The sequence below is a fragment of the Octopus sinensis genome, linkage group LG1, assembly GCF_006345805.1.
Source record: "Octopus sinensis linkage group LG1, ASM634580v1, whole genome shotgun sequence".
Lineage (NCBI taxonomy): Eukaryota > Metazoa > Mollusca > Cephalopoda > Octopoda > Octopodidae > Octopus > Octopus sinensis.
Window position 1 is genome coordinate 27,753,378 of NC_042997.1, and position 13,460 is coordinate 27,766,837.

A 13,460-nucleotide genomic window follows, 5' to 3' on the forward strand; every position below is an offset into this window, starting at 1 on the left:
AAATAAGTGTAAATTCTCCAATAGGTGTCAAATAAAAAAAACGTAATATACCAATGCAACGTACCCGCAAATAACTATACGAAATCTTATATAGGAGCCACGAAAAGCGAAATGATACTTAGATACAAATCCCACCAATCCACCTTTAGAAATAGAAGTAAAGCAAACTCTACGGGCCTTAGTAGCTACATCTGGGAATTAAGAGACAAAAAAATCAACTATAGTTTAGAATGGCATATCCTAGCAAAAACGTCGTCTTATACCAATAACAATAAGCACTGTAAGCTATGTTTAACAGAGAAACTACTAATTTTAATGGCCAAGTCACCTCTACTCAATAAAAGGTATGAAAATAATTTTTTTGTTTGCATAAAGGTCGGTTCGTATTCTCCAAGTTTCGTTATCCCTCCCATTCCTGTATACACCACTATCTCCTAGCTTAAATATTATTAGCAGATCTACTTATCAGCGTATTACAACCCTTTAATCGTCCCGAACCACATTATAAATAAATAAAAATAGCTATATCCTACGCTAGCCTACCCCAAAATATATTATCAATAAATAATATACCTAATCAACTTTCTACGATAGCCTACCTTTTTCCTATTATTCTTTTCAGTCGAGAACTACCAACTCTTTTTCCACGTTACATTATCCTTCTTCTATCTTTTTTTCTTTTCCTTTTCATTGCACTCCTCAAACCTAAATATCATTCCGATACTTTGTCTTTACACGCTAAATCGTACTCGTGGAAGTCATGCTAATAACTAATTACGAAACTTCAGATTCAACCAATCTCTATTCTTCAACTGCCTCACAATGGATTTAATGAACTTTGAAACCAACTAAAATGTAAGACTTTCGAATCATTGAACATTATATTTTCCGATTTCTCCCTCTATCTTTCGCTCTATTCTCCGCTTTTTCTATCTCTGCCTTCTTCGTTCTGATGACGTCTACCATTTGCAACGAGGTAAATACATATTTACCTCAATAAGGTACACAGGAACAGCCGTAAACTCATTCTTACCTTCACCATGCTTAACTAATTAAATAATGGCTTTTTAGCACCAAAGATACACTTCTATTGTTTGTTTATCCTCCATTTTCTTATCATCTATATATACATTAAACTACAATTTACCATTATATACTACCTGCTGCCGTATACCTTATACCAAGGACCAAACTTACTGAGGTAATTACCAGGAGTGGCACTGGATACTTCTATTCCTTAGAGGGCTTAACACCTCTAACTTATACCTTATACACAAACACACTCACATATATATATATTCTATGTGTTAATATGTACCTCCTTGCGACAATGTAAACTTTGATTTAATCATGATATCCTTGGCCTGAAGTGTAGCCCGTGGTATACACATCACTTGGAAATTTACCACTTCCGAGGTTCCGCTCGTTATGAAACATATGTAACCCGGATCGAATCTACTCAATTTCTTAACTCTTGTATTCTTATTCGTATACCCGAATAAACACACCTATGATCAAATACTTTTCAGCTACGACAATTCCATCTATTTAGGGTATTGCCTACTCCAGATTACAATTTCTGATGTATCCCCTTAGATACATTAGACTGTATCAAGTTGAGATTTGAGTCAGATATGATTGCAACCTTTTACAAATCAAGCGACTACGTAGAGGCTGTCTTGCCTTATAGCATTTCTATGTCGTTATTGTTGCTGCTTAGCATTGATCGGGTATTCCTATCATAACTGCTATTCATATATATATATATATATATATATATATATATATATATATATATATATATATATATATATATGTTTAGGGTCATATTAACTTTTACACCTTTAAACTAATGAAGATGGTGGGTCGATATGGGGGTAAGATATGGTTGCTATTTCTAGCAGGCTCGTAGAAGCATCATCATTGCTTTTCACTGTTATTTTCATCTGTTTAGAAGTGAATGTCTTCAGATGTAGTTTAGTGCCAGTTCAACCTTGGTAAAGTAAACCTATAATTAAAAGTAATCAAACTAGAAGCTCCCAATTCTGTCGGGGATTTCAAGAAACACATTATTTAAGGTAGAGTGTATTGAGAGACATAAATATGTATACTTACATATATATATATATATATATATATATATATATATATATATATATACACACACACACACGCATATTACAGTTTTTGTATATATATGGGCGAGAAAATGCACACGATATATATAATCCTTTCTACAAGGCCTGAACTTTGAGAGAAAGGGATAGTCGATTACATCGCCCCCAGTGCGTAACTGGTACTTAATTTATTGACACCGAAAGGATGAAAAGCATAGTAAACCTCGGCGGAATTTGAACTCAGAACGTAAAGACAGACGAAATGCTGCTAAGCATTTCGCCCGGCGTGCTAACGTTTCTGCCAGCTAGCTACCTTAATAAAATTGTGTGAACAATACGAAATAATTCTTTCTATTATAGGCACAAGGTCTGAAATTCGGATGGTGAGGGAGGGGTTAAGTCAATTACATTGACCTCAGTGTTCAACTGGTACTTAATTTATCGACCCTGAAAGGATGAAAGGTAAATCGACCTCGGTGGAATTTGAACTCAGAACGTAGCGAAGAGCGAGGCGAAATACCGCTAAGAATTTCATCCAGTGCGCTAACGATTCTGCCAGCTTGCGGTCTTGTACACGATATGTATAATAACAAATGATTGCATGTCGACTTTGAGTAGTATTCAATTAACGAAACGGTTTCCTCATTGAAGTATCGTACGAAATGGCAGAGTATTCCACAGACAAATGTACTCTTTCTAAACACTGTGATACAGTGTGCATTAGTGTTTATGTATTCGATCGAAGCTGATGATTCATTTAATCACCATTCCGTCTGTCTTTATCGTTTAGTGTTTTATCGTCTGAACGAACTTCACGGAAGGCGTGTGCCTCTGTGGTTAGTGTATTTGGCTTACGGTTGTGAGTTTAATTACCAGCAGCGCGTTGTGTCCTTGTGCAAAAAAACTTTATTTCGCGTTGTTCCAGTCCAGTCAGCTGGTAATGATGAGTTCTACCTGTAATTCAGAGAGCTAGTCTTGTCACATTCTGTGTTTGGCGCTGAATTTTCCTCAGAACTATGTTAAGGCTACGCGTGTCTGTAGAATACTATGCCACTTGCAGGTCAATTGGACGAGCCGGCTCTTCCGTTGATCGAATCAACTGGAACTCTCATCGTCCTTACCAGAGTCAGCCAGCCTGAACGAACACACGGAGTTAAAAACTTGAAGGAAATATTCAACTTTCACAGACTAAATTCCAATCATTTTTCACATTCTTTTCTAGAAACTAAAGTTCAATAAAAAATGTACTTTGACTTTCCTGTTATCTCCTTATTACACAGCATTATATATGTCGAATCAATGATATAATATGTTGCACTATACGAAACGGTCAAACGACTTGAAATTGCAACGAAATCTGCGAATCACCTATAACATTTCATCCTAAATAAAGATACATTGTCATGGATGAAATACTTCTAAATCACGTATCTGCTAAGTCTGAAATAACCTGCAAATAAAAACCAATAATACAGAATATACGAGCCAATAAGACGGCCTCCGCGTAATCAGTTAGCATACAAAAAATGTCCGCAACATATTCCTCATTTTACACTATCATTTTGAAAGAAGAAAGATACACTGGATTATGTAGTGCTAAGCATAAAAGCCACGAAAGAAATTTAATAGAATAGAATATACTACAGTATAATATAATATATTAGTATAATATAACATGATACTTGCTGTGAATGTAATAAATACCTACCATTTATGTCTAGGTACTAAAGTAAATAGCAAAGCCAGCAGACAGAACATGAAATCGGAAAATGCCAAAGCGATCATTCCGTAGTGTGCTGACTTTTCCATTTTGGACAGGTTCCGTTGCATTTTCTCTCTGCTGAGGACAAGCATATTTAGCAAGTTGCCAAGTAATCCTATGACGCAAACTGTTGGTACCGCAAAATCCATAATTGCTTTGCTTATAGAAGACAGCACTTCATTTTCTGGACTTTCTGGCCGCGTCGTTGTGTTCTGTAGGGTGCTGTTCGGGCAATCCATGATTACCTGTGAAAAAAACAAAAACAAAGATTTTCGTTATATATTCTACAATTTTAGTAAACGCTAATATATGTATGTATATACATATATATATAGTCAATCCAAACATGAACAAGCAAGAAAAAACAACAACTCGAGGACGTGGAATAAGTACAGTGTTATTGGACACTCACACAACAGAAAGAAAATAACGAAGATTTCATGTTTCGTGCGGAGCTCTTCATTAGATACATAGAAAAAGTCCAAAGAAGGAAAGATGGAGAAACAAAATCGCCGTTACACACGCGGTCACACATTGAAAGGACTGGGAGGGTATGGGGGAAGAAAAAGTTCTTTCAAAGACAGGAGAGTGGAAGAGAAGGAGGTAGATGCGTGTATGTGTGGGTACGTGCGTGGGCGCAGGTCTGTGTGTGTGTGTGTGTGTGCGTGTAATGATAGCATGTGTATGTGCATGTGTGTGTGTGGTTGTGGTTGTTTATGTATGTGTGTGGTTGGACTTAGTGTCGATTAAGGTCATAGGAAGTATCTATAGTAAGAATTTTGGTAGGAGTGGCTGTCTGTTGTGTGTCTACCTACACATATGCGTAGGAGAATGATCAGTAGAAAGGTGTTTAACTGGTAGTTTGAAGTGTGTGTATGTATATGTAGTGTGTGTGTTTTGTTTACAGTGTGTCTGTGTATGTATGTGTGTGTACGTGTAGGTATGTGTGTACGCGTGAGGTTGTGTCTGTGGAGTAAATGTACGTTACTCTGTGTGTGTGTGTGCGTGTATATGCTTGTATGTGTATGTGTGTGTGTCCATGTATGTATAATTGTGTGCGTGTATGTATGAGTGTGTGCTGTGTGTGTATGGGAGGTATGTGTGGGTTCATGTGCGTGTGTGTAGGTGTGTGTGTGTATATATGTGCGTGCGTGTGAGTGTATGTGCGTGTGTTCGTGTGTGTGTATGTATGTGTGTGTGAATTTTGCGTGTGTGAACGAGAGGTTGTGTAGGGAGGTATATGTGCATCTTTTTGCATGTGTGTGTGTGCGTATGTATGTGTATGTGTATGTGTATATGTATGTGCGTGTAGTTGTGTGTGCGTGTATGTGTGCGTGTGTATATGTGTGCGCGTGTGAGTATGCGGGTGTGTATACGTGTACGCTTGGGGTTGTGAGTGTTAGGTATGTGTGCCTTCGTGTGCGTGTGTGCGCGTGCGTATGTGTGCGCATGTGTGTGTATGTGTGTATGTGCATCCATACGTGTATGCGTATGTTTAGGATTCTTTGGGGGTGCGTGTAATAATGTGCGTGTTTGTATGAGTGTGTGCTGTGGGTGTTGGCGGTATGTGTGTGTGTACATGTGCGAGTGTGTGCATGTATGTGTATGTATGTGTGTATATGTGACGCTCCCCCCTTCACTCTCTTGACCACTAGCTTCCCTAAGCTTACCTCTTCCTCTCCTTTCTCTGCCCTCCACCCTTCACTCAGCCCATTCTCCGTTTCCTTCTTAATCTCAACTACTAACTCCACAATTTCCTCACACATAAAAACAGAAAACTCCACCGCCTCCTCAACCCCTTCCCCTCCCCCTTCAACTCTCCGATAACTCCCTATCCCGCATTCACCATGCCCCCCCTCCTGCACCCCACCCCTACACCCCGACATTCCCACTCCTATCCCACCCCCACCTAACCATTCCATCCCTCCTCCACACACCTCTGCACCCGCTCTTTCCGACTCCACTCACCCCATCACACTGCTACCAACCTCGCCCTGTCCGCTGCCGAGCACTCACTCCTCAGTAGGGGACTCCGCTTCACGGCTCTCACGCCCCACTGTGACGAATTTGAGACCGACACCGACGTCAGCCACTTCCTGCGCCGCATCAAACTATGTGCGTTTTTTCACACGTCTACACAGCGTCACGACAATCTGGATTGCTTTTCGGAGCTGGGGCGCCGCCCATCCAACTGGACGCCGCCTCCAGGCCAATTCAGTAGCCTAGACTTTTGAGCCCAGGATTTTGAGACCCAGTCCCAGTACCTTGCCCGCCTGTTCAGGCATCGAGGATACCCCTCAATCCTTGTCCAAACCGCCCTTGCCCGCGCTCGTCGAATCGATCGCACCACCGCCCTTTATCCTTTCTCACACTAACCCCCTAACCGCACCCTCTTTCACTTCTGTTTCCACCCTTCCATCCTACCCCTTCGTTGGAGGATCCAACGGTCCTTCTGTCGTCTCCAGCTTGATCCCACCACCCGCCCCATTTTCTCCAACCAACCCTTGTCCTCATTTAAACGCGCCCGGAAACTACGTGATCTGGTCCGTAGCAGCTTCTCTTCTTCCCCCCAGTCCTACCCGGATCCTTCCCGTGCTTCAGATCCCGTTGTCACACCTGTCCCTTCATCACCAACACTTCTTCTCTCACTTGTCCCAATCAGCACATTCTTCGCATAACAAATTCCTTCTATTGCACCTCTTCTAGCCTCATATACTGTATTAGATGCAACCTCTGTGGTAAACTATATGTAGGTCAGACGGGCCGCCAACTGGCCGATAGGTTCACCGAATATCTAAGGGATATTCGACTACGTTCGAACACCCCCGTCGCCCGTCACTTCCGCCTGGCGAACCACTACTCCTCTAACATTTCCGTCTTTGGCCTCACTCGGCACCACGGATCCACACACTCGCGACTCCGCTTGGAACATCAGTATATCTTTAATCTACGAACAACTATCCCCTCCAGACTAAAAACAATCCCCTCTTCCTATTGACTGCCTCTACACCTCCTGCAACATTTTTCATTTTTTGTTTTTTGTTTTTAATTGCGCCATTTTCTATTGCATTAATTTTTTTACCCCCTTTTAAACTTATTTTTTATAATTTATTATAATTTTTATTTCTATATACTCGAACACATACACACACATACGTACATATCTACACGCACAAAAACACACGCACCCGTGCATACACATGGACGCATAATTACCTCCCACACACACCATACACATATACACACAGGCACAGACACACGCACACGCACACACGCGCATACACGCACACACACATGCACAAACACACGCTCACACACACGCATACACTAACTCACATACACACACAATATATACATACACACAATATATATACATACACGCACACACACATACACACACACACATATATATATATATATATATACATATACACATATACATATATATGTACATACACGTACATATACGTGTATACATAAGTGTACATGTATACATACATATGTATGTGTATATATATATATATATATGTATATATACATGTGAGTGTTTGTGTGTATGTACATATGAAAGAAGAAATATATTTCAGAATAATGTTTTTGCTTTTTATTCCGAGCTAAAGGGATAAACACGCAAATGAATGGCATAAACGAATGAATTGCCCGCTTTAAATGCTTGGAGCAATGAAACGTAAATTCATATCGAAATGATTTTTCAATTTTCAACGTAGAGAGCCTTGTAATTCTATTTTTTAACATCCTAGCTTGCTTAGTGGCAAAAGAAAAGAACAAAAAAAAAGCGCTGAAGTTTAAAGTGAAAAAAGATAGAATATTTATGATAATCACGCCACCTGAAAGATTTAAAATACTTTCCTTTAGCAATGGTTTGAAATGGAAAAAAGTACGATGGTTCTGAAGCTTTAATGATGTTCTGATCGTAAATATCTTCCTTAATTGACTGTGTTCCTTATCCCTGTAGCAAACTGGGTAACAAATAAAATCCTTAGTAATGCACTTCACATTGAAATTTAAAAAAAGAACCCAGCAAAGCTTTAAAATTATGAAGTTAGAAAAATATTGAAAATTGTTGATTGATTTGTTAATCGTACACATGCATTAAAAGTTGTGACATCTCTTCAAGATACTCAAGTATTAGTATGGATTTTCTAAATACTTAAAGTATAGTTTTTGAAATTTTGATTGAGTTGGATACCTCAAGCGTCACACCAACGTAGTACGGTGCAGTGTTTGAGAAGCGGGCTCAAGCTGTTCCATGGTCCCTGCGTGAAACCAACCGGACAACAATACTAAAACAATAGCAATAATAACAAGAACAAAAAAGATTATCTCTGAACTTCTAGCCGAAAATGTTGTTCAAGGAATTATAATCGACATTCTTATTTCTTTACTGCCCACAAGGGGCTACACACAGAGGGGACAGACAAACAAGGACAGACAAACGGATTAAGTCGATTATATCGACTCCAGTGCATAACTGGTCCTTCTTTAATCGACCCCGAAAGGATGAAAGGCAAAGTCGACCTCGGCGGAATTTGAACTCAGAACGTAGCGGCAGACGAAATACCCATTTCTTTACTATCCACAAGGGGCTAAACACAGAGAGGACAAAAAAGGACAGACAATCGGATTAAGTCGATTATATCGACCCCAGTGAGTAACTAGTACTTAGCTTATCGACCCCGAAAGGATGAAAGACAAAGTCGACCTCGGCGGAATTTGAACTCAGAACGTAACGGCAGACGAAATACGACTAAGCATTTCGCCCGGCGTGCTAACGTTTCTGCCAGCTCGCCGCCTTCGACATTCTGGGTATTTTATAATTGACATTCTGGCTATTTCTAAGACATCGGAGTTGACGTTATTTAGAAATCCTTAACAGAATGAAGAGATTCCTCTAATCCTACAGATTTCTCTAGTCGGCTCGCATGTGTCAAATGCTAATCCTCTTATAAGATTAACTCAAGATTGCAACTGAAAAAGTCAAGTTGTGGGAAAGCTTTTCTGATGAATGAATTTACCACTAATGGGATAGTGCAAGCTAAGGAACCAATATGTGGTGTGGATATAGCCAACAGCTTGAAGTTCATCCCACCTGATGAAAGAGCCTGCTTCGTACACAAGAAATAAAGAAACAGAAACAAGCATTTCAGTCTTGTGAAGTATTCTCCAATATGCACCATAACGTCAGCTCATAATATGATACAGTGGACTTTCAGGGGTAATAATTTCCATAGATATCTTGTATCAGCAGATTTTCGTGTGGATTTGATTTTACACGTTTTCGTCAGTTTTAGTTTTCTAGGCAACTAAACAGCTTGAGTTCTCTTAGTTCTGTAGAGCTTCTGCGGAAACTTTGCGTCTGGAGGACAAGAAAGATTATCAGGAAGATCTTTAGCACTTGAAATACTATTGAAAGCTTGTGAATACCTAAGGTTACTGATAGTAACCTGCAACCCTCGCAAATTCCACCAGGAATCATAAGGAATCCGAGTAAAATCAACAACAGCAGCAACAACAATAACAATGATAATATAGCAACTCTTTTATTAGCCATAAGAGTCGTACACAAAGCAAAATGGATGATTCAAAACAAAGGCAAGTGGGGATTTACATATAGCATATGTAAACGATAAAACAATAGAAAAACGACGATGCTGTGGTGATCTCATTCTTGCTCACAACATCATAAGCGGAAAGTGTAACCTCTCGAAAGAGCTGTTCTTCACTCCTGCTCCAGAGCGTCGGCTGCGGGGTCATTCCTAAAAACTCTATCTGCGACGATTTCATCTCAATCGAAGGAGAGGGGCTTTCTCCGTCCGGGTTGCGGATCCGTGGAATAAGCTGCCGGACGAGATGGTGAAGATGCCAACGACAACTCGGTTCAAAGTCTCCCTTGACCACAAGTGGCCTGAACTCTTTACATGAACACCACCTTGTACATAACTCCATGTCCCCCTACATGGCCTTGCTTTTTGCTTTTTGCGCCAAAAAATTAACTAACTAACTAACATTTAAAAATAAAATATTAGATTAGAAATTCCCCAGAAAGGGGTGATCTCCATCCAGGGCAAACAAGGAACCCGACTCATCCTAGAAACATCAATTATCAAAGGCACTTCAAGCAGGCAACCCACGCCTCTTCCTTTCCTCCGGCCGGCCAACAGGTGTATACACAGAGTAGATCTATTCACTCGGGCCATCCTCGCCACATTCCCTCATCTTTCACCCCAAATACTAAGAGCAGCACTTCCCTCTCCACCTTCACTTTCCTGCTCAGGTGGAATTCGGCCAATATCGACGAGGATTTGGTCAAAGAGAAAAGTATTTGTCTTTATTTCTTTGAACTTCGTCCACCACACTGTCTCTTTCGCCATAACCACCAGACAGAAGAAAACTGCTTGCTCTTCCCAATCAAAAATAGGCAGTGTGGCGATCCTCACGATGGACACGGCCGTCAGCCGCATTCGCCCTACAAGTGGTAACAGTTGTTCGATAAAGCTCCAGAAGTCAGCAATGTCTGGTCACTGGACGAGTGTATGCAGAACAGTTTCATTTCTCAGCACTCATCTCAACCAGATCCGTCTAACAAAACTTCGGTATGTGTAAAGCTTGTCTCAAATCGGCACAGCAACCCAGTAGTACTACTACCAAGTTAGGGATTTATGGAAATTTTTCATAGGCTTTGGTCTGAAAGTCCCCTTGAAAAAGACCAGCTACCTGACTTTCCCTGACATCCCGACTTTTTCATAGGAAGTCGTCAATTTTGTCCGCTACTAATTCCTAATAGCTCTCCAAGGTGAAACTTGGCAAGACGCGAGCTGATAGGAATGTCAGCACCGGGCAAAATGCATAGCTGTATTTTGTCTGTCTTAATGTTCTGAGTTCGAGTTCCGTCGGGGTCGACTTTACCTTTCATCATTTCAGGGTCGATAAAATGAGCAGTAGTCTCGCACTGAGGTCGACGAAATCAAATAGATCCTCATATACTCTAAGGCACTGAACTAGCAGAATCGCTAGCACACCGACATTTTGTCTGTCTTTACTTCTGAGTTCAAATTCCACCGAGGTCAATTTTGTCTTTCATCCTTTCGGGATCAATGAAATAAGTACCAGTTGAACACTAGGGTCGATATAATCAACTTGTCCCCTCCCCGACATTGCTGGCCCTGTAGCAAAATTAAATCTATATTTTATTACACTCCTACTTCTCCTTTCCGTCATTTGTCACTCTTTCTCTTTCTTCTCGTCCATTGTTTTATCACTAACTTTCTGATAATCTCTCCCTCATGCTTATCTTTCAATATATTCTTGCCAATTTTCATCCAATCTTTGAACATTCCCATTTTCTTCAATGCTATATTTTTTACGCACTGCTCGCTCGCACTCTCTTTTTTCTGTCCCACCTACATTTCCGTTGCCTTAACAAGACAGAAAATAAATGAATATACATGCATATTTATATATATATATATGTTATGTAAGCATGTATAGCATATGTATACATTTATCAATATATAAATAGACAAAAAAGTTTATTGATATAGATTCAGCATAATATACATATAAGCGTGGGCTTAGACGAATGCGTCAGACCTATTATAAGAAGGAGTGAATTACAAGTGAGAATATTAAATTTTACTGCAGATACTGAAAGCAGAACAACTAATATGCGTTGGTGTAGCTGAATCCAATAAAACAGCGGACACATAAATGAAAGAGAAAATTAAAAAAAAATAACAGAAATAATAAGTCTAACATAAAAACTAAACGCATTGTTAATTGTTAGACATAAGGCAACGGGTATAAATATGCTAGCCATTTCACTTATGAACTACAGCTTCAACATAGTAAACTAGAAGTTATTTGATCTGAAGAGCTAATACAGAAAACAAGGAAACTACTTGCAGAGTTCCAAAGCCACTACCCCTTGAGCTATTATAGGCAATACATACGTATCTTACACAGAGGTAGTAGAAATAAAAGGAAATAAAAAAAAACTACGTTACATATTCTGTACATAACAGGCGCAACAAGAAGACACCGAAAATAAAACACTCCACACTCCATATCAATACAACAATGATACAGAACGGTTACACAATATTTCATTCACCTCCGGGTAAATAGGAAATTGCATTCATCATTTCAACGAACCGGCCTTTCCTACGTAATCTGCGAGTAGAAAATGTTCTTCCTATGGTAGTGTTGGCTCCAGTATTAAGGGAATATATCCGACATGATAAGTTTTGTCTCGGTGTACTTTTTTTTCTTGTTAAAAGAATATGAATACAAAATTGCAGATGAAGGGTGCAATAATGTACCAGAAAAAAGTTCTAAACGAACTTAACAAACTGAATACTCTATTAGATTTTGACAACTAGGAAGATTGAACAAATGAACTTCGTAGGCAAGACATCATTATATATGGCATAAAATACCTTATATAAACTTTGCAATCTCTTCGAACAAAAACATACCAGACAAGGAAGTAGAAAAGGTCTATAAATATGTTGATTTTACAAGTAAACCTATCAAAAATCTGTGGATGATCAGTTATCGAGTGTGCACTAGTTTTAATACCCCATACTCTAATACTACTTGGAATCCGAAGTAAGACATGAATGCTCCAGAACCCCTCCATCCTCGGAACCACTCATTTTCTAACAGAGGTACTTTCGATCTAAAGCCCTTTGTTTATGTTGACAGTTAACAGCAAAGTAAAAGCAACACAGCCACAAAAAGGAAACGATATTTTGTATCCATATAAGTGGAAGTTTCTAAATGGTTGTTCTACTTGCTAGAAATAGGAGTAAAATTTTCATATAATCAGACACAATATATAAAGTAACCAGAAGACACAATAGGTAAGATAACTGTAGATAACCTACGAAAAGATGAGATACTGATAGCGGGAATTCCTTTGATCATATATCCGTCGTCAGAGTTAACCAAAAGCTAAGAAGCAACAACGATTTCACCACAAACAACTACACCAAAAACCTTATTCTCGTCGACAACTATGATTGTCACACGCTGATGATAGGTAAATACCTTGAAACTCGAGTCCGTGTGTATCATAAGTTGAAGACGGGAAGGATGACTTCCCTTCACAAATACTGATAGGGCACAGAAAGTGTGTCTATAGCCAGCTGGAGGAGGTATCTTCCTGGGGCTACAAACTACAGTAGCATCCACCCTTAGGGGTCAGCCATATTCAAATGGCAAATATGCGTCACGATGTGTTACCGCTACTGTTTATAACTCGCTCTGAGATTTATCATTATAAGCTGGCTCTCTTTAGCTAATTTGCCGCCTTCGTGGACCAATGCAGATGAAATGAATTAATGAATTAAACAATCTGATCCACAATCCGAATTCTATGCAGAGTTGCTATATTTCATAGACACAGTAGAATGGTAGATTATTACTTTAATGCAGGACGCAGACAAACACTTCATGTATTTGAATTAATGTTATTAGAAGGGGGGAAACGCCGCAAATGTTCACAAACAGCAAATAAGTAAACACAGTTGTGAACTCTTTCGCTCGAAATAGATTAACGT

At 39.5% G+C, this 13,460-nt stretch overlaps 1 protein-coding gene across 5 annotated transcripts in view; it reads right to left on the reverse strand.

Annotated features, from left to right (window-relative positions):
- The window catches only part of LOC115214417 (pyrokinin-1 receptor), a 384,104-nt gene that overhangs the window by 19,767 nt on the left and 350,877 nt on the right, over nt 1-13,460 (reverse strand). For all 5 annotated transcript variants that reach the window (XR_005004275.1, XM_036514944.1, XM_029783623.2 and 2 more), the window contains one exon: nt 3,826-4,124. Coding sequence is in view for 4 of the 5 variants with exons in the window: in XM_036514944.1 (XP_036370837.1) it covers nt 3,826-4,118 (293 nt within the window). In the remaining variant the exon portion in view is untranslated. The remainder of the gene's footprint in view (nt 1-3,825; nt 4,125-13,460) is intronic.